The 21,301-nt window shown below is 38.7% G+C and overlaps 1 protein-coding gene across 1 annotated transcript in view; it reads right to left on the bottom strand.

The window, feature by feature from the left end:
* LOC139743423 (protein Wnt-2b-A-like) overlaps positions 1-8,297 on the bottom strand; it is a 29,069-nt gene extending 20,772 nt beyond the window's left edge. Inside the window, exon 1 of the mRNA XM_071653906.1 lies at positions 7,662-8,297. Within this exon, the coding sequence (XP_071510007.1) occupies positions 7,662-7,750 (89 nt within the window). The 5' untranslated portion in view covers positions 7,751-8,297. The remainder of the gene's footprint in view (positions 1-7,661) is intronic.
* Between the last annotated feature and the right edge of the window lie 13,004 nt (positions 8,298-21,301).

Genomic DNA, 21,301 nt, shown 5'->3' with positions numbered 1-21,301 from the left:
ATATATATATTCTTTTTTTTTTAAATCAGCAATTAAGATCTACAATTTTAGCTCTGTAATCTGCATGAGGTATTTTCTTTTCATAACTTCTAGGTGAAAATGTTATCTATACCACTTTCTGTTGGTCCTTAAAAAAACAAACAGCAGCGATGTATTGTTCTTCAAATGGCAGTATAACACACACACTGGTAGGATTTATTTTCAGTTTGTCTCAGATATTAGAATACTTCGAGCAATGAGAATAGGCAGAGTGCTTGTTTGAATGCTGGATATACAAGTATGTCGTATATCATATTTCAAATTGTAAATTTTGATGAATATGTTGTGATTTGTGATTATATTTTTGTTTACTGTGTTGTGTTTGTGTGTAAGACTTAAAACGAAATGAATTTCCAAATGTACAATAAACAAAGGATTGAAATTAAATTCGGTGTTGTCAAAGACAATGGGTAACTATTCCCCAAATGAGTTGCCTCGACTTCATGATCTCTTTTAAACTGACAATATCGTCTCAAGAGCTCCCACGTATGATATAAGATGACTAATTTTTAACTCGCAAGTATATCATATTCCTCGGAATAATGTATTTGCGTTTGATTATACGCATGTGCGTGTTCGTGTGTGCATGTGTGTTCTCTATGTTCTTCCCGTCGCTGTTGGAGGAAGGCACTATAATATAATATCTTGACTCCCCGCGCTCATTGCCAGTTGAAGACGTCAACACGCGATTTGACAAATTTCCTCCAAGTGCGGTGACGAGTGAGTGTATATGCCTCGCATTTGGCACGGACATCATAACATATCAATCGCCGGGCAGATCATCCTTTGATTACGTTCATTTTTGATTAACGAGTTACCATGTACATGTAGAGATACCCAGTTTGTTTGTGCTTATTGGATCAGCTAAGAAAACAAACGATAAAAGTGAGCGCCCGTTATGATTGGCCTAAAGGGAATACAGTCTGCATTGCTCTGGTAAAACAGATATAAGTCACGGAGTCTCCTTAAAGGGCATTCTGTTTTTTTAATCTTGATAGAACTTAATTCGAATTGATGTGGAATTGTCAATAATGAAGTTTCAGTCATTATGGTGATACAGGTATCATACTGAGTGATAACATAACGATATGGGGCACGTAATTTCACAGCATGTTTACGTATATCAACCAATGTAAGAAACCAGCCGCACACGTATGTAGTAAGTTCCGTTTGAGTAAAAATGAGGATCGCTGTTTAGGTAATGGTGACAACTCATATTGTATAGATTTAAAAGAAAAGATAATTCCAATGATGACGAAAGTTTCTTAAAATAAAGACAAACAAAACTAGAGATTGTAATTTGTCATCACTGACAAATTAAGGTGATCCGATTTTTTTTATCAATGATTCGAGTCCTTATTGCAATAGGCATGACCATACAAGTTCCATCTGTGTTTAGAGACATTGGCCGTGTGATGTTTGCATTCTCATTTAGCAAAGGGAGTCATATCTGCCATGTTTGGTACCAAATTCTGCATATACTATAACGAAGAAACAGCAACAAGTACATATGACCTTTGACCCACCTTTGCACTCCCAAGATTGCATCTGATGAAATAGTGGTTATTTTGTGAAATGATTCTCGCGACATCGTCTATACGTGTGAAAAATATGGGAAAGATAGGACAGGTATTCACCAAGATACAAGATGAAACATTTATGACCTTTGACCCTAATTTACATATCCAAGATGTTGTCCGATCTAGTAGTTGTTATTTCATAAAATAATGTACGTGACATGAACTAAACATGTGCAAAATATGGGGGTGATAGGGCGTGTTTTTCTTGAGTTATTGCAAAGAAAGTTGCAGAAAGAAAGAAATATCTCAATACATAGAAGATAAGCTTTAATTTCAACCAAGTTTTTTTATCGTGATGCCGACAACGTATGAAAAAACGAAGGGCACATCAGCGGTAGCGTAAAGTCTCAGCTACAACATATTAAAATCTGGGAGAAATTCACCAAAGGGTAAGTGAGCTAGTGTTCGATAAAGACAATCATGTCAATTTTCACATTTAAAAAAATTCCCTCCCATAGAGATAACACGTCATAACGAAGATACAAAAAGAAGTACATATGACCTTTGACCTCAATTTGCACAGACAAGATGGCATCTGAGTAAAAAGTGGTTATTTTGTGAAATGATCCTTGTAATATGGTCTTTGCGTGTGCAAAATATGGAAAAGATAGAACATGTATTCACTAAGATACAGGATGAAACACTTATGACCTTTGACCCTAATTTACATACCCAAGATGGTGTCAGATCAAGTAGTTGTTATTTTGTGAAATAATGTACGTGACATGAACTAAACATGTGCAAAATATAGAAGTGATAGGGCGTGTTTTTCTTGAGTTATTGCAAAGAAAGTTGCAGAAAGAAAGAAATATCTCAATACATCGAAGATAAGTCTGAATTTCAACCAAAATTTTTGACGTGATCCCGACATCGTATGAAAAAACGAAGGGCACACTTACGGTAGCGTAAGGTCTCAGCTACAACATATCAAAATCTGGGAGAAATTTACCGAAGGGTAAGTGAGCTAGTGCTCGATAAAGATAGTCATGTCAATTTTCATTTCCAGAAAAACTGCACTCCCATAGAGATAACACGTAAACTGGTCAAATTTGACAAGGTTACTTTCAATCCATTTTTACGAGGTGATACCGTTATCCAATCAAAATTTTGTAATTTTATGTTTGAAAGAACATTAAATAAGCTACAATATACTGAAATCTGGGTGAAAATTGACAAAGGACTAGTGAGATACGCTCGAATGAACTTGAAATTTGATGACGTCATTTTGAAAATTTACTTTTTTTACTTTATTAAGAAATTTGCTATCTTTTAATCATTTTGTCAGCATTGCCACCGCATGAAATGACATGAACAACTCATCAGCTTTCAGAATATGTAAAGAAAATGGGGGGTCACCGTCCATCCTGACGAGTAAAATCGAATTTAAAATTAGCAGTTTTTTGGCATAGTTGCACTGTATATCGCCATTGACGCGCGCACAGAATTTCAACTTTGACGGGCCCGTATGACGTCATATTGAGTCGCATTGATTTGAAACTTGGTATAAATATTCCTTAACATTTCAGACATCCGATCAAAGTGAAAAAACTGGAAATTTCAATTGCACATGACCTGTGCGTGCGTATATGCGCGCGCGCGTACGCGTCCGTCCGATTTTTTCAATTTTTCAAAAAATGCTCCAAATGGTCTGAAACGTGTGCAAAAAAATTTTGAGCTCGATTAAAGCATACAAATATTTCAACGCGCGCGTACGCGCACGTTTTAAGAGAAAATATGAATTTTGAGAACATGAGTAGAATGCGCATAATTTGAAATATATGTGACGTAAATTTCATTGAAAAATTTCATTCCATTAATGAGATATGATTGAGAATGTGTTTTCATATAATGACGTCATAGTGACGTCACGGTCGACTGATCACAATGATACATTAGATTTGTCGTCTTTGGGACATGATGCATACATGGTATAATTTTGAAATTGATAGGCAGCGGACTTTCTGAGCTAACCTCTGCACAACTTTTGCGGAGAAATAAAGAAACAAAGAAGAAGAAAGAATCCGTACAGATACAGAAGGTGATCCGAAGGATACTCGGATCACCTAACAAAACAGAACAGAGCAAACGAATACCACCCTATCATAAAGCCACCGTTAAACATGGAAGGGAGTGAGGTACTCATTCAGGTAGTTCTAAGAAAAAAGTAGATAAATTCAGTGCGAAATAGAATTTCGTGGGAATGACGAGAATGCCAAAAGACGGTTTCTTCCTTCCTTATGTCAATCACAATGATGAATAATAATCATCACCAACTGTCTTTCACTGCAAGTCTCTCACATTATTTTACCTGATTCATCTCGTAACAACATGCATCTTTGACAGCGGATGCCGATCTGATTTTACGTTTTGACATGAAATAGCAGAGAAGGATTGTGAAGCCACGGCAACGTTTTTAAATCTAAAATCTATTTCTTTTGTTTCTTATTTTCAGTTTTAGAGAATGGCGTGATGTGTCTTGACAGGCAGTACATGTATATCCTGCAAAATGTTACGGTTTTTCCTCTCTGGGTGGTGGCTCAATTGACAATGTCTGCAAATATTTGCCGAATTTAAGCAGACAGAAGGCTTTCGCAATCAGATATATCATAATAAACAGTCACGCCCATCTGATTGCAGTATGACAAACAATTCAATGTGATTGTAACACAACAACTTGAATTTAAACGACAACAAAATAAAAACGTCTTATTGAATATTGTCTTGAAAAATAAATCTGTCAGCGATTTTGTCGTCGGTTTCGGGAGAATGATCAATCATCCACACAAAGAAGTAAAAACATCTCAAATAGTGAGCTGCGATCCTGCCTTTCTACTTTCATGTGGGTCGACAGGCTGAAAGTGAAAAACTCAACGGATTTGCGTTGCGACAATTTCGGCAAAGACTACGAAAACATAACTAGAGAAAACAATGCGAGCTCCGACTTGTGCCTTCGCCAAAGCCGCTGGTCAAGAGATGCTACTGTCAAACACAAGACAAAGAGATGCAATTTTTGCAGCGCCCCTCCCCCCCCCCCCCACTCCCCCCCCCCCCCCAAAAAAAAAAGAGAAAGCAGACTCTCGGTAGGTAGATTTCGGTACTTGCAATAACTTGGGGGGGGATGATAAACACCCTACATACTATTTCTCTTATCCTCATGTTCTTCGAAAGATATTTTCACCGGAAAATTTTTTGGAAAGTTGCACCACAACTTCATGAGGAGAGATGACAACTTGTTGGATGACATTGATGAGAACCAGATGTGGAAGCGACCGAGATGCTGGAATGGGGGGATAAATAAACTTTGGATCGGAGTTGAGGATCATCATCCAAGCGTGTGGATTTGTCATGCCGTTAAGGTTTGACGTTCTCCCCGGCTTGTCCTATACTCTCAAGTTAAATTGAGAATGGATTATGATGCACTAACCCACTCAATCAAAAGAGCGAGGCATCGATGAGAGATGTTATTTCTCATCCATAACTATACATCGATAGATTTTTTATTATTTATTATCATTGTTATCATTATTTAGATTTTTACCACTATGTAGGCCGTACATAAAGCATCTTATCGATATCTTTACAACTTTTCTGTGGCACCGTTTCTCAAAATTCAGCACCTTTTCATGCCATCTTTTTTTTTCTAAAAGTGTTATCAGGGTTGTCATTAATTTGATGATGTCTCGAAGAATAGATAAACATAACACGAGGATGCCACATTGTTTTGGTGGTTGTGATACAAACAAGACAAAAATTTAGTTAGAACTTTGCAAGTGTGCTTGACTCAGTCTATTGTTTGGTTTGTATTTTTTTATTCTTTTATTAGTTCATTTCCGTATTCAAACATTAAAAGGAAGAGTAATGCAAAAAGCAGAATAAGAAAGAGCAAAACAATCTTAAGATAGAGTTCATACGTACACGATACATAAAAAGAGAACAAACATACGGCTGTACATGAATACGGACAAACTGACGGAGGGATTGCCCATTCAGTTGTATCAGCAAGAATACAATGCTGTTCTTCCATGGGATCCCGAGAGAAAAAAATAACTACACACAAAAAAAAAGATAATCACATGGATGATTAACTAAATAAAGATAATTACATCAAAAATAACTCATAAAAATCCAGTGTGAGCTATCTGAGATGAAAAATTACAAGAAATCAGGAGAAAATATATTCAAATTCTTTCTAAAAAGGAAAACAAAAGTATGTGGACCACATGCCCTTACAGTTTGTATCAAGCCACATGAACTTTTAATTGTCAGTGAGGAGACAAGGTAATTTCTCTCCTCCGCGACCTTTTCGGTTCCGAGTACGCGATATCAGAGATCTCCTCCGAGAAGGCAAGAAAGCGAGTTTTGTGAGATCTCGTTTTCTCGCCTACTCGGAGAAGGCGAGATATGACCATGATATCTTGTCTTTCCTGCCTTTCTTCTTTTTAACCCAGAGTTCGAGAACACAAGATCTTATGTCATGCCCTCCCGCCTTTTTAGGACCCGAGCAAATGAGAAGACGAGATCTCACATCTCTCTTTCTTGGACTAGAGGGTTCAAGAAGACAATGTCTTACATATCTCCTTCTTGCCTTCTCGAAAAAGAGAATTCAAAAAGACAGAATCTCGGATATCGTCTCTCGCCGAAAATGTCGAAAAGACGAGATCGATCTCCTTCTTGAATACCTTCTCGTACCCGAGAAACCACAAAGAGAAACCTCGGATATCGCCATAAGGCCGAAAAGACGAGATTTTATCTTCTTTTTGCCTCCTCGGACCCGCGAAGTCACGAAGACGATGTCTCTGTTACCGAAAATATTTCTGAAGGTGAATGCTAATCCATTTTCGAAATTGATATTGGCCTTTGAAAGAGTAAACTCAAACAAGCAGAAAGGTAGAAGTTAAAATCACATAAAACTAAAACATTTGTGGACGGAACAATGATATCATGGCATCAACCACATGAGCACAGTAGGTAAGGTAAAGTACAAAGTTAGGTGCAATCATCTGCTTAGGATACCCAAATCGGTTTTGTTCAATATTTTCAATATTATTTTGCCATCAATTCTATTGTAACAACTAGCTCTTTCTCGAAGAAACGCCTCTTGATATGTTCATGCAACTCTTAAATAATTTGACGTCAAGGATGTAAAGGAGGCATTACTCTTCGATTCATCTATGCTCTGATTAAATCTACTGAAAACGGCATTACCAGCTCATCGTAGTTACATAATGTGAAAGACCAATACATTGTTCCCTTAAAACAAACAAACAGACAGACAAATAGACAGACAAACAAACAAACAAACAAACAAACAAACAAAGAACAAACTGGGGAAGTTAAACGAGTTCCATACCATTTTCATTCCGTATCCGAATACGATTGGATTTATACATTTGTGTTTACTTGATTCAACATTCAGTGGAGTTTCCCCCAATATCCCTGCATCTTGATTGCGTGCTAGACCTTTACGTAACGGTTACAAGTTTTCAAGATGCACAGTAAGCTTAAATCTTCTATATAGACATGAATTTGAATAAGGCAATCTGGTTTCGTCTGTCCCTGTATAAAGAACACAATTCAAAAACTAGTGTTGTCATCACACTTCAATCTGAAAGGTTAGTTGGTCACCCCCCCCCCCCCCCCAAAAAAAAAAGACTGATAAGGATTATAGTAATATGCCTTTATCTTCGCATTAGACACTATTTTCTTAGGTAGCCAGGCTAATGTCATGACTCCAATATTTCAAATTTAGTGTTTATACTCTTTAAAAAGAGCGTAAGCTAAACATTACAAAGACGCATGTACGCGAAGGGCTTGATCAGAACTAGGAACATGTGATACAAGGTCTAAGCATTATACTCTGCCCATATCGCTCCCTGAGTAACGCCGAGGGTGTGGCTGATACCTTTATGATTACTAGTGGTATGCTGTTTAAACCAAACAAAACAACAAGGTGAGTTCACAAAGCAAAAATAGACTGACTGCTTTTCGGTGCAAGTTAGCAAGTTTGCAAAACAAGGCTTGTTCCGGACGATCGTCACTTACCACCATGTTGCTGCCACTTCAGTCGGTGTAATAAGAAGGATGAGGAGAAACAGGAGACAGATGAGCGACGTCCCGTGAAGTTTCTTCATGTTTTTATTTTGTGCCCGTCTGCCACCTTTTTCGACAGAAATTTGCCGCACAACACTTCGGAGTTATTCAAAACAAGAAAGGAATGATAGCTGCTGTTGATCAACTCAGATTCCTTCAGAGGTACCGAACACTGCCTCGTAGACGCAACACTCTCGAGGACTCTCGTGTTTCCTCCACAAGATGGGATGGAGATGCCGTGAAGACATCGAGTCGCCGTTATCGGAGGTTGCGACGCTGCCCGACTGTCTTCCTAGTGAACACGTCACACCCGCCTCAAATGTGCTTCACTGAGCCGCAACATTTGGGATGCCTATAGGCTCAAAAAATGGAACGCATCTTCATGGAGTGTCATCGCATGTCATGCAAAGATGGATGATGTGAACCCGATTTCAGGACTCATTCGGAGGAACACATTCGGGATGCAAGGACAGGAAACGCAGAATGATTCGTCTCAGTGCCAGAATGGGATATCTCCTATGACTGGAAACTGACATGCCCTGCTCTCACGAAGCTCTATCAAAAGACGTACGTCTGCTTATGATTCTATCGTCCCCCTCCTCCGGTATGGCATTATTCCCCTTCTCCTAAAGAGTCTCTTTGATCTCTCTTGTCACCCCTTTTTCTCATTTTGTCTTTTGACTGTAACTCCTGGTAAGTCGGCTCAGTCGGACAGCCCGCAATCTGATTGGACGCCCACAGGGATCAAAGTGAACCGAAACCGCCCCGTTGCTCAATATTCATGACTCCGTACAACAGGGTCTACGGGCCAACCGCGGATTCTTAACGCCAGCCTTTTCACAGTCGTGTTCAGTCCTTTTCAATTCTAAGACTCCAGCGACACCGTTCTTCTATAGAGGATTCACTTTGCGGTTGGCAAGTTCCTACACGAAGCGCAGAAAAGAAAGACCACCGTAACACCCATGCCATAGCCTCCCTTCATCTCAATTTTCCGCATAATGGAGCTGAGGTTCTTATACAGCCTTTTAAGTAACCGGCGGTGGCCTTTGCTATTTAAGTAGTAAATGTTTTTCCCCTTTGCGTTGATCCCAAAACAAATTATAGGATTGATAAATTCATTGTTCCCAACACGAAAACGAGGTGAAGAAACGGGGAAAGCGTTGTGCGGAAGAGAAGAAAGGTAACGAAAGCGTCAGACAGGCCCAGTCGTCTGCACTTTGTACAATTGTGACTCTAAAGAACTACGGCAAATGTACTTTTCAGTCCGCCTAAGTCCATTATCTAATTACTCAACTATTCAGTTCCCATTTTTAAGTATTAGGTAAATCTGTTGCTAAATAATGATATGTCGACACGTATGACACTGTAGCTTCTTTTTCTCTCTCAGCGCAGTTCGTCATCTAGCAATCCTAGATCTAGAAATCAGTGCTTTATTTTTCATGCTGCTCAAAGGATCTTGTCAAAACTGCAGCCAACTTAACAGGACAAATAAATAACTTGATATGTAATGTCAAATATAAAAATGAAAGAACAACTATAAAAACGAAAGGAAAAAAATTCACCACACGGAAACAGAAATGTCGATGAAGCAATGTTCTTCATTTGAAATGAAGATTTAAAAGAGAGAGAGAAAAAAAAGTGTTTTTTTCTTACCCCTTTCTGTGCCAGGGAAATTTAGACAGCATGTGCGACGCTATGGGGTTTCCCGTGCCAATCAGCATCCCAAGCACACAAAATGTATGAATTACCAAGATTGTTGTTATTGTAAAAAAAAAAAAAAAAAAAAAAAAAAAAACTAAAATGCTAGGCGTCACCATGAATTGAGAAATGCGGGGGCCGAGATCTTCAGTATATCTTGGCATCATATTCATATGCCGAGAATGTATAAGACATGGAATTAATCAACACTGTCAATTTTTCCCAAAACTTTATTTGACTTTTGACCAATCATTCTGATCTCAATCACACTCAGTTTTTTTTTTTCCAGTATCATGGGAAGGAGATATAATTGCACAGCATGTGCACAGGAAAAAAGAACTGAGACAAGAATGTCACCAAAATGAAATCATTTTCATTTTGTCCCACATACTGATATGATTGCCCTTTTTTTATAGATAAAGCAAAGGTCCTCGAGCGTGTAATATCGTTTTCTATTCTCCGCATATTGTGATCATAATCTCTGGCAAAAAAAGCCGACTTTGGAGTTGCTGTTTCTTTGATGTAAATAATTTGTCAAGATCCTGCCACCCCAAGCAATGCAGAATCATCTCGAGCGCTCGAACTATTGTGTCACTACAAACCAATCAACAACGCAAAGCCTGCATGACGAATACTAGGGCTGCGAGACACTCTCCTTATCTCAATCCCAACAAGCATGTGATGTACTTTGTTAACGTGTCTCTTTCAAGAGTAAATCAATTACCAACAGGTTATCTCCTTGTTGAGAACAGGGAAAACGAGAAAGACAGAAAAGAGAGAAAAAAAAGGCCCGAAGACCAGGTCTATTCAAATAGAGTCCATTGCCTTGTTGTTGACTAATAAGAAATGCAACCTCCAAGAGGCCGAACTCTACTCCATCAAGGACTGAATACTCTTTTAGTACTTCATGCGGTTGCGCCCTGAACTCGACAAAGGTGAAGACCTGTCGCCTTTGAAGTTTCACCGCCATGTACAAGAGCGACAAATTATTTTACGTACAGTGCAAGACAGTATAGTCTACATTACAGACATCTACGTCTTAAAGCTTCATCACAATTATTGATAACACATGGAACAACCTCGATTGGAATATAAGTTACCCCTGAAACCACCTGCCTCAGAGTATATAGTATAGAAGCCGTTTGCATGATGGGGCTGTGGATCCTGTTGTAACAAAGGGGATGTAGTGCACTTCAGTTATTGCTTTACTTGGTGGCGGTTGAGGTCTGGGATTAGATTACTAGTATATGGATTGCCTGGAAGTTAGACGTGCTGTTCAATTCAATTCAATTCAGTTCAATTCAATTCAATTCAATTCAATTCAATTCAATTCAATTCAATTTAATTTAATTCAGTTCAATTCAATTCAATTCAATTCAATTCAATTCAATTCAATTCAATTCAGTTCAATTCAATTCAATTCAATTCAATTCAATTCAATTCAATTCAATTCAATTCAATTCAGTTCAATTCAATTCTTATTTGATTTTCGACAAGACATATACATTTCACTACTTCGGCAACAGAGAGTACGTTTTCATAAGCGACACAATGCAAAATGAAAAGAGCACACAATAAATGAGGAATCTTACAGTAATTGCTGGGGGCACAGTGGGTGATTTCAAGTTCGGTGCTAGTGCTAGTGCTAGTGCTAGCCCCCGAATAACAGCGTTAAATCGAGCTCCAACACCGACGGTCAGATTAACGAGGCGATACCGATCAAAATTATCGATCACCAGCACTTGGTGTTGGAATCACAGCACCGCGAGCTCCGCGGGAATTGCGCGACGAAAAAAAGCGATTGCGCGTGATTACAGTCAAATATTAAAAGATGTAGCCAAAATTGCTTAGTTTTAGGGACATATAGTGGGGAAGAAATATTAAAATGCCACAAATTTCATCCACTCCTCAAAATACAACTGCTCCCAGACTCAGATTTATGAAGCCATGTCGAGAGTGTTCGTGTACGTTACGTGGGCGACCACTGCATTAGCATAGACTTTGCACGTAAAACGTGCATCTATTATGGACGTGAATATGAGTCTCGCACGGCAACGCTAACACCAGCACCGAACTTGAAATGACGAAAATGTTAATCCCTAGGGGCTAGTGTTAGTCAATGGCGAAAAAGCACGTAAATCGCTAACACAATCGGCGGAGCTCGGTTCAGCAGACGACATTCAACACCGAGCCCAGCACCAGCAACCGGAAATACGTCATAATTTTGAGGTCAACTCCCAACACCGACGTGATTTCAAGTTCGGTTTTATCGCCGGTGCTAGTGCTGAGATAGCACTAGCACTAGCACTAGCACCGAACTTGAAATCACCCAATGAGGAATCTTACAGTAATTGCTGGGGGCACTGTGGCATAGTGGATAAGACTCCCGAATCCCGATCGGAGGACCCGAGTTCGAATCCCGCCCAGTGCTTACGTCCTTGGACAAGATGTTTTTACCCACTGTGTCCCTCTCGACCCAGGTGTATAAATGGGTACCTGGCCACGCTAGGGTAATAATAATAGCAGGGCCCTCTGGTAGAGCAGTGGCAACACTGAAGAGGCTACCCTGGGTAAATAAGACATTATTATTATTATTATTAATTATAAATTGTCAAGAAAACTGAAATGATGGAAATGAAATAAACAATACGCAAAGTGGGAAAAATGTTCACTTTAAAGGAGTGGGGTGAGGCAAGGGGGCAATGGAGACAGAGAATGAATGGCCTCATCGAAATTAAACTTTATTCTGTACCCGAAGAAAGGGATCCTGAATTCATATGAATTGAACTGCATTGAATTGAATCTAATGTGGTGATGCAGAATTGCATGGTATTTGACCGAATACGGTTTTAGGGAACCCCTCCCAACACATTTATGGTTTATCACCTGTACATTAGATCAGTATTACGAGGGTCAGTATAATTTAATTTAGCAGACCCGGTATCAGTCTTGCTGGTGAGAATGTATCAAACATGAATGTACAGCATACCATGAGATCCATTCTTGTTTTGGTTGTTTTGTTCTGTTATGATTTCAGACTCTTTTCAGTTGGCTTTATCAAAGAGAGAGAGAAAAAAAAAGTTGCGATGAGGAATGGGGTTTGCCATGGCTTGCATTGGGTATTATGCCAATCAAGTAAAGGATGTGATGTGCGATCTTCATTAAAAGTATTTTGAACTTATTCATGATGGGTATTATACTCCCTCCCCCCCCCCCCACACACACACACACAAATCATTCCATGCAGACCTATACCAGGTTATGATGTTCACTGATGTTTGGCAAAAAGAGGGTTGGGGTAGGCCGTTCACTTTCCACGAAACTTATGAGTATAATATTTATTTGTTTATTAATATTATTTATTTATTTATCTATCTATCTACTTACTTATTTACATATTTATTCATTCATTCATTCATTTATTAATTCATTTATCTATTTATTTATTTATTTATTCATTCATTCATTAAATTACCAACATTCTTTAACAGGGACATTCCGTTCAGTTCTGCTGATATCCAGGAGATCTGCTTTTCAAGGAAGCCCTGTATATAGTTTACATAGACTTTCAGATCAAAACAAACAAATAAATAAATATGATATATATTATATATATATATATATATATATATATATATATATATAGAGAGAGAGAGAGAGAGAGAGAGAGAGAGAGAGATTATTCTCATTTTATGCAAGTACATTCACAAAGGATGCTAAATGGGTACAAGTGTATTGCATGTAGTACATAAATCAACTCAGTGCATAGATAAAAAAAGGCCGCAAAAGGGTTAAGTCTTTCCTCTAAGAGCATGAGCGCTGCAGTCAGCGACTCGAACCAGCGACTTCACAGAGGAGAGTTTGCGGTCTCTTCTGATGAACCACTACAGCTCCTTGTTTTTCGTGTAACACATTTTCAAACCAAAAAAAAATCAAATATATTTGATTTATTTTTTAAGCAATTGCCGAGTGTTGTCGAAGATAGATGTATTCATATCATTCATTCATTCATTCATTCTTATGGTAAAATGTATTCACTGTTTATGTGTTGTTGATCGCCACATTATGAATGAAAATTCTCATACTTCAAACAACTTTTGCCGCTCAATAACTTCATTTTTAAGGTTAATGAGACAAGGCCCCAAAAAGCATAATAGATCATCAGTAGCATGTACAGGTATGAGGTAGGGAAATGACGGAAATGATAAAACTCAATTTAAGAATCACTGGAAAATATGGATGGGAAAAAGATCTTGTGAATGAATCTTGTTAACGAAAAAATGAAGGTTTGGAAGTGTTAGCCCGAGTGACTGAATTGAAACGCCGACGTGGGGGGGGGGGGGGGGATGAGACATAATATCCGAGAGCTTCGTCCTTTGCATGGGAGTGCTACAGGCACTAAAAAGAGGTGAAAGGGATGAAAGAGGGTGAAAAGAAGAGAAAAGGGTCGAAAAGCTTGCTTCGTCGTCAAATACCAGTAATAGAATAACGAGCTCAATGGTCGGCGCTTAATTTTGACCGCCATGAACAACCAGGGTCGCGGTAGCGCCTTTTGAAGCATTCGCAAAGTTCCTGGTTCTTGTTCTCGTTAACTGTATTAACGGATTCATGTAAGCGTAGTTCTTAGATCCGGACGACTTACAGATTAAGCCCACTAATCCGCAGCGATACTAGACTCTCTTTTCTTGTCCGTCTTGACAATCGAGTAGCTACAAAGACAGAATGCTCAATAATGTTTCCACGTAGACGGCGCGGCATTGGATAAGCACGTATATTAAAGGGTGTGTACAGTTCTGGTCGAGGTGAAGATTTAGCTTTTAACGTTTTGCGAGATATTCAGAAACTACTCTATGAGATGTCAAAGAGCATGCAGTTCTAAGGGGTATCAAAAGATTATTCGATGAAAATCGGTTTTGAAATGGCTGAGATATCCAAAAACAAGGTGAAACAAAGATATCCTAATAAAGTTGGGGCATGTCGCCTTTTATTATTAGCACTTTTTGGGATATCTCAGCCATTTGAAAACCAATTTTCATCAAATAAACGTTGAATCCTTATCAAAATTACATGCTCTTTCATATTTCATATGAGGCTTTTCATAATTTTTCATAATGTTCAAAACATGAATCCCTACCTCAACCAGTACTGTACAGTCCCTTTAAACCTCCCTAGTCTAACCTACACTCATTTCTGTACATAAGCGAACAAGCACTGTCAGCCAGTCGGGTCATGTATATTTCACTTGATATGACTTGATTTATCTATTCTCTGTATGGGGGCATTCGCTTTGCAGTTCCATCAATAGATTATTGTGTAATTTTCTATTTTGTAACATAGCAGCACAGGGCAGCACAGGAGAAATAGATTTTCTTCAATTTATAAGAAGTAGCTTTTTTATTATTGTCATTTTTAATTTACAATTATAATGCCAGAGAAAAAGTTGTCTCCGATACATCAAGAGCAAGGGCAAAATGATAAAGAATATCTGTCCTTGAAAAAAAAGTGAAATCGGGGACATCTTCATATTCATTTATTTATTAGTTTGTTTGTTTTTTCATGATTATTATCATCTTACAGGGTTGGTCTATTCAGTCGGTTTTTTTCACTGCTTTTCAAAGCGCCCAAGTGCAGGATGACATATTGGCTGCATTGCCGTCAACTCAGTCCATTACCAATAGTACGGCTGCAGATAAGGTACAGTAATTAACCATAGATAAACAAGGTAAAACATTTACCTGTATACAGTACTTAAAATATCAATGTACAACGAGCCACGTGGCTCCATGCTAAATCATTCATGAGCATTGAGATGATCCACGTGAATATTCTTTTCCTGAAGATGATTCTTGTTAGGGACATGGTATAGTTTGGATTGAGATGGACATTCAAGTTTAAACTTTTTGCAAGATGATAAAAAAAATCACTTAAAAAAGAAATATTAAAGAGCATGCAATGCAAGAGGAATTTAAAGTTTATTTGATGAAAATCGGTTTTGAAATGGCTGAGATATTCTAGTACAGAGCAAAACAAAATGTTCTCAATAACAGGTGGGTCCCACCTTAATATTAGAACCACTTTGTTTAACTTTGTTTTGTGATATCTCAACCATTTCAAACCGATTTCCTCTAAGAATATTGTAAGCTCTTTGATATTTTCAAATACATTTGTAGGTGGGTTTTAATTATCTCGCAAAAAGTTATTTGAATTCCCATCTCAACCCAAACTGTGCTATCCCTTTAACTCTTCACAGGTACACTCTTCCTCGAGGTGTATTACTTCTAAAGAAGTACAGGTATTTATTCTTTAAGAGCACATTACGTAAGGGTCCGTAAAACTTCTCACATAGGCTATCTCACCAATTCTGCGACATTTGCCGTTTTTATCATCCAACATGTGACTTACCCTCTGCTCCGTTTTATCCCCCCCCCCCACAACCGTTATTACAATCTATCTACTGATAAGCAAATTCCTGCAGCATTTATGCAGCGTATTTCCTACTTTAAGCTTCTCTGCAAAAACACTATGGAATCTGCCCTTTCTCGAGCTTCTCTCGATCACAAAACAAAATGTTGCAGCGTGTGCGTCATTGAAGCTGGCAATACCAATTATAATGATACTCGAAGTGAATAAGAGCCATCGTTGATACAAAATAAGGACCATCGTCTCACTGAACACAACCAAAATATCTGATAACACAGCGTGAAAATCCTGCACGCTGATCTACGAGAGACAAAAAAAAAAGTTCGTTGTTTGATCGTAGAGGGCGCAAGCTTACATTGGTTTTTTGCCTTGACGGGAAAGATGTCTTTTGTTATTCATCATGATTACCTTTCTTGTATATCTTCTGTTAGTGTTTTGTCGTTGCAAATACCACCTGTCCCGTGTGCGATATTGAGTGAGAATTCATTCTATTGTTTAGTTTGGTTTATGTCTATGTGTTTGTTTGTTCCATCCCTTAGGATGGTGGTTAGGCGCTGTCGGTCGCAGTTTGTTATGATCATGCTATACCGGCCCTTCGGAGGCAATTAGGTCGGAGTTGGGGCCAGGATTGAGTGTCAAAAGGGTGAAGCGAAGAGCTATTAAAGTTCAATTCCTCTTCATTTTCATGTTGACTTTTAAAAGCAGAATAAAATTCAATGAAACGGCGTGCTAGAAGTTTAACCCAAATCTGATAGGACGTGTTATCAAATGTGTAATTTATTGTATATTCTATGCTAACAGGTCTTCCACGGGAGAGATATTTAGTGGGAGTCCTAATATTATGCAAATCGGATGTAGAGATGATGTCATGAAATCATAACTCTTCCACTGATTTGCACAATGAAATTTTATACAAATCTTTTTTTTTTATGACAGGCAAACGAGAAACGTGTGATATCACATCCATCAATGAAAATGCGTTCGTGACTGATAATGCTCTGTCATTAAGCTGAAGATATAATATGCAAATGCCATATCTCAAATCTGATTTGGACAAGCTGCGCACCATCCTGTTTTCTCGAGGTTAACTCTTATAAGGGCTTTTTACACTTGTAAATTTTTGCTTAGCCCCGGACCAACGGTGGGGCTAAGGGGGGGGGGGGGGGGGAGGGGGGGGGGCCTTAGCCCCACCGTTGGTACGGGACTATATCCTTAGCCCACTTTCTGTTTACACTCGTTTTTGCCAAAGTGGGCTAGCCCCACCGATAGTACGGTACTATCTGGCCCTGCAAAATAGCAGGGATTAGCACCGCAATTGCGGTGCCAAGCAAGTGAGTGTAAACAGAACGAAAAAACAATCCTGGGCTAAGCGACGGAGACGAAGTCCGACCCTCACCGACCAATCAGAAACGAGGTAATCAAGTGCTGCCGGTGCGTGCGTGTACGTGTACAGTACACAGCGTAATTATGAATATTCATGTGGTTTGGAAAGTCCGGGGCTAAGAAATACGAGTGTAAAAAGGTCAGTTTTCTCCTTAGCCCCGGACAAGAGATAGTACGGGACTAATTGGCGAGTGTAAAAAGCTGAAAAAATTGGTACGAGACTAACGATAGTCCTGGGTCAGAGAAAGTCCGGGGTTAAGAAACACAAGTGTAAAAAGCCCTTAATTAAATCAAAGCCAAACTGAACAAATACTGGGGTCACATTTGAAGCTCCTGCGTTTCTTCTGTGTAAAATGCAAACGTAGTCATGTCGATTTAATACAGATTAATCACCAAAAAAAAAATAATATCACAAATATAAATCAGTGAATTTAGTGCAGGAGTTCAGCATTTCCTTTTTGTTTGACATATTACCAGGACGACTGAAATTTCGAATCTCCTGTGCATGTTGTTAAAAACTACATTTACTTGAATAAACTGTACAATTTGAAAATAAAATCTTTCGAGTTGTTAAAAAAAACATTAAAAGAAAACTTGATTACAATCCTCTTGCATGATATTGCCACCCGATAGACTTCAGACTGGTAGATAATTGAACTTTTAGAAGCTTTCATCTGTTTATGAAATTGACAACAGAAATGAATTTAGCATGTGTGATAACGCGACCTGCCGCTCCCCAACCACTCCATAGACCGGCATTTTTTGACGCTGCGCGTCCTCTCTATGCCGATCGGAGTTTATTACATACGTACTAGTCTTGCGCCATCTATAGTTCATCCCATGTGCTGCAGTAGAATTCATGCGTCTCGTACTCGACATGCACCGCGAGTTCGCGGCTCTGGTATCGTATGAAATGACGTCGTATGAGAATCCGTGCAGTTACGAAATGAATTTCATACTTTGTGTGAAGTTATGATGAATGTAATCATTGCAGTTGTAAATCAAACACGTTGATATGGATATGCTTTTCACCCAAGGAATGTTTTGTACAAGTTGGGAGGTCACAGTACAACAATCCATCTCAGTAGAGGAATTATGGCACGCTAAATGATGGCTAATTAGTGCAAATTTTGTGTGAACCAGTTATCAGCTGACTATTAAAGTAAAAATCCCAGTTACGATTTGGATTAAAAATGATTAGCCAAGTAAAGTAATAAGTAAAAACCCTTGCATAAACTAAGTATCGCTCGTTCATTTGTATCCTTTTTTTGCGTCTCAAATCAAATCAAATAAAAATGAATAACATGGGTGTAACAATTTTAAACAAAACATAACCAAATGACAAAGTGGCAACACAAAAGTGCAGTTTATACTACATGCATAGCAAATATCTTTGTAAAACATTAATTTTATAGTTGCATAGTTATAATACAGAAGAGGCAGTACATATTATGATTCAATAAGGAAGCAAGAGACCGTCAGCATAAGCATGGCTTGACTGGGCTGATGGCCTTATTGGGAACATATTTCGGTTTGCCTCTTTCACGAAAAGTAGTTTTATTTGTCTTCTATTGTAATATTACGCTTTAGAGGGAAAAAGAAGATGTGAGTAAAGTGCTGTGCGTTTGCGTATCGAATAGAATACCGGCCCATGGCCCTGCTGCACAAAAGTTGAGATCAGACATAAGTCAGGATATCAAGCATAAGTTTCTAAATACTCAAATCTGATTGGCTGATACCCAACTTACATTTTATTTTCTGGCTTAGGCCTATGTCTTATTGCATCCTTGCATGGGGCCCTGGATAGCACCAGCTTTTTTTTTTTCTTTTTCTTTTTTTAGTCAAAGGGATGGTAAATAGTTTTGGTTCAGATGGGGATTTAGGTCTTAACTTTTGGCGAGATAATATAGAAAACCACTTATTTGAAATACTTAGTATTAAAGAGCATACACTTCTACGAGGAATTAAAGGTTTATTTGATGAAAATCAGTTTTTTGAATGGCTGAGATATCCAAAAGCAACGTCAAACAAAGTGGTCCCAATAAAAGGTGGGAACCACCTCTTTGTTTTTGGATATCTCAGCCATTTCAAAACCTATTTTCATCAAATAAACTAGAAATTCTTCTTAGAATTGCATGCTCTCGAATATTACAAATAAGTGGGTTCTAATTATCTCGCAAAAAAAAAATGGAAATCTGAATCCCTCATCTCAACCAAAACTATCCCTTTAATGACGCAAACTTTCCAAAGTTGTTCAGTTGTTTTTTTTTTGTTTATTTCTTTAAAATAGGCACTACAAAAGACATCTTTTCTCCCGCTGTCAATTTTGTTTCCAGTGATGTAAGTTACGCTCGTTCAATAGACATTTTAAGAGAGTTTGAATGGTAGAGGTTCCATTGGACATGATATAAATTGTTGAATGGAAGTCATGACATCCCAACTTTTCATATATTTCAAAGGTACAGTTTACCATTGGGAGCAGGGATTCTTAAAATGTTCGAGTTATCATAGTTGATGCATATGTGTAGGTCAGTTACATCACAAAACATCCTACATACACAAAAAATAGTGATAAAACCTAAAATATAAGGAGAGATCACTATTTTTCTCAATAAACTATAACTGTAGACGGTTTAGTCTGGAAGCAATTTTATCATAACTATTGTTCACATTTTGTGTATTTAACAATACTTAACATCGATTATATGGATTCACATTAACCACATAATCTTCCTGTTGATCGGCTCACAAATCTTCAATCAATCATAATTTGTTTTTACACAAAAATTTCCTTAATGAGGAAAAATGTTTGTGTTTGGCATCAAAATGATATAGCCTGCTAATCAGGCAATTATGTCTGATTGGGGGTAATTAGTTGATGCTGTCGATGAATTGCAGCTGAAAGCATGATTTATCAAAAAAAAAATATTAGTGTCGGGCCATGAAACATAATATGTACATGGTATCTTTCAGTGGCCAAATCATTCAGCTTAGATCATGGCCGGCGGAACCGGGGGGGGGGGGGGGGGGGGGGGGCTCGGCCCCCCTTCCCCACTTTTTGTGCACCACACAGAGGAATACATAAGGTGTCATCACTTTGCCCCCCCCCCCCCCCCCCCCACTTTTTTTTTTTAACCCGGAAGTACGTAAGTGGCACTAGAAAGAAATAGATAGAGATATTGAAATGTGAGCGCGGTAAGGTTATGTTTTTCCGAATAAACCCGGAAACTCGGAAGTGGGCCTCCCACTTTTGAAAACGCTCCGCCGACCCTGAAGATTCAAAATAGATTGCTACATTTTCATTTATTTACAGTCATTGCATTTCTCTTTGGGGTCACCAAAATATTTCAGATTCAAATATATATATATTTTTTTGGGTCTAGAGAAATTACCCCTGGGCAATAAAACCCGGACTCTTCCCCTGACCCTAATCCTAATCATGAACCTAATCTAACCCTAACCCCAACTCTAATGTTTGTTAACCCTAAATCTAACCCAAACCCAAACTCTGACGTTTGTTATCCCCAAAAACCTAACCCAAACCCAAGCCTCACACTAACCTTATCACCCGGGCTTATCACTAACCACCGGGGGTAATTGTCCTCGGGGGTAATTGCCATGAGACGATCTCGCAATCATACTGCAAGGGGCATTTCATGAAGCGTTTTGGTCAGATATTTTTCTTACAAACTGTTACAAGCTACGGAAATCCTTGCATCTGATTGGCTTAGAGAAATTGGTCCGACAACTTTGTCGGACAAAATGCTTCGAAATGCCCCACAATCAAAGTAAAGTGTCGACCTCTCGATGGCACGCTTACTGTATATTAATATTATAAGCGTGCCATACCTCCTCGTGGAGATCCATCCATCGATCCAGTCAATGTGGTCGCGCGCCAGCTTGCTCCCGGTATGTTGTTGCTCGTGCTCGAGGACTGCACAGGCTCTCGCCGCCCGCCCCACGAATCCCCGCGCCTCGCCTCGGCCTCTGCCTCTCGCTAGCTGCTGCAGCAAGCAGGCATGGACTGCGGGGCGTTTGGTAGTAGGTGGTAGGACAGTACTCCGTATTACACGCGATTAATCAAATACAAG

The sequence above is a fragment of the Diadema antillarum genome, unplaced genomic scaffold, assembly GCF_040938485.1.
Source record: "Diadema antillarum isolate AM-2024a unplaced genomic scaffold, OU_Dant_1.0 seq00001077_RagTag, whole genome shotgun sequence".
NCBI lineage: Eukaryota > Metazoa > Echinodermata > Echinoidea > Diadematoida > Diadematidae > Diadema > Diadema antillarum.
Note: the sequence above shows the minus strand (reverse complement) of the source record. Positions and strands in the feature narration are given on the sequence as shown.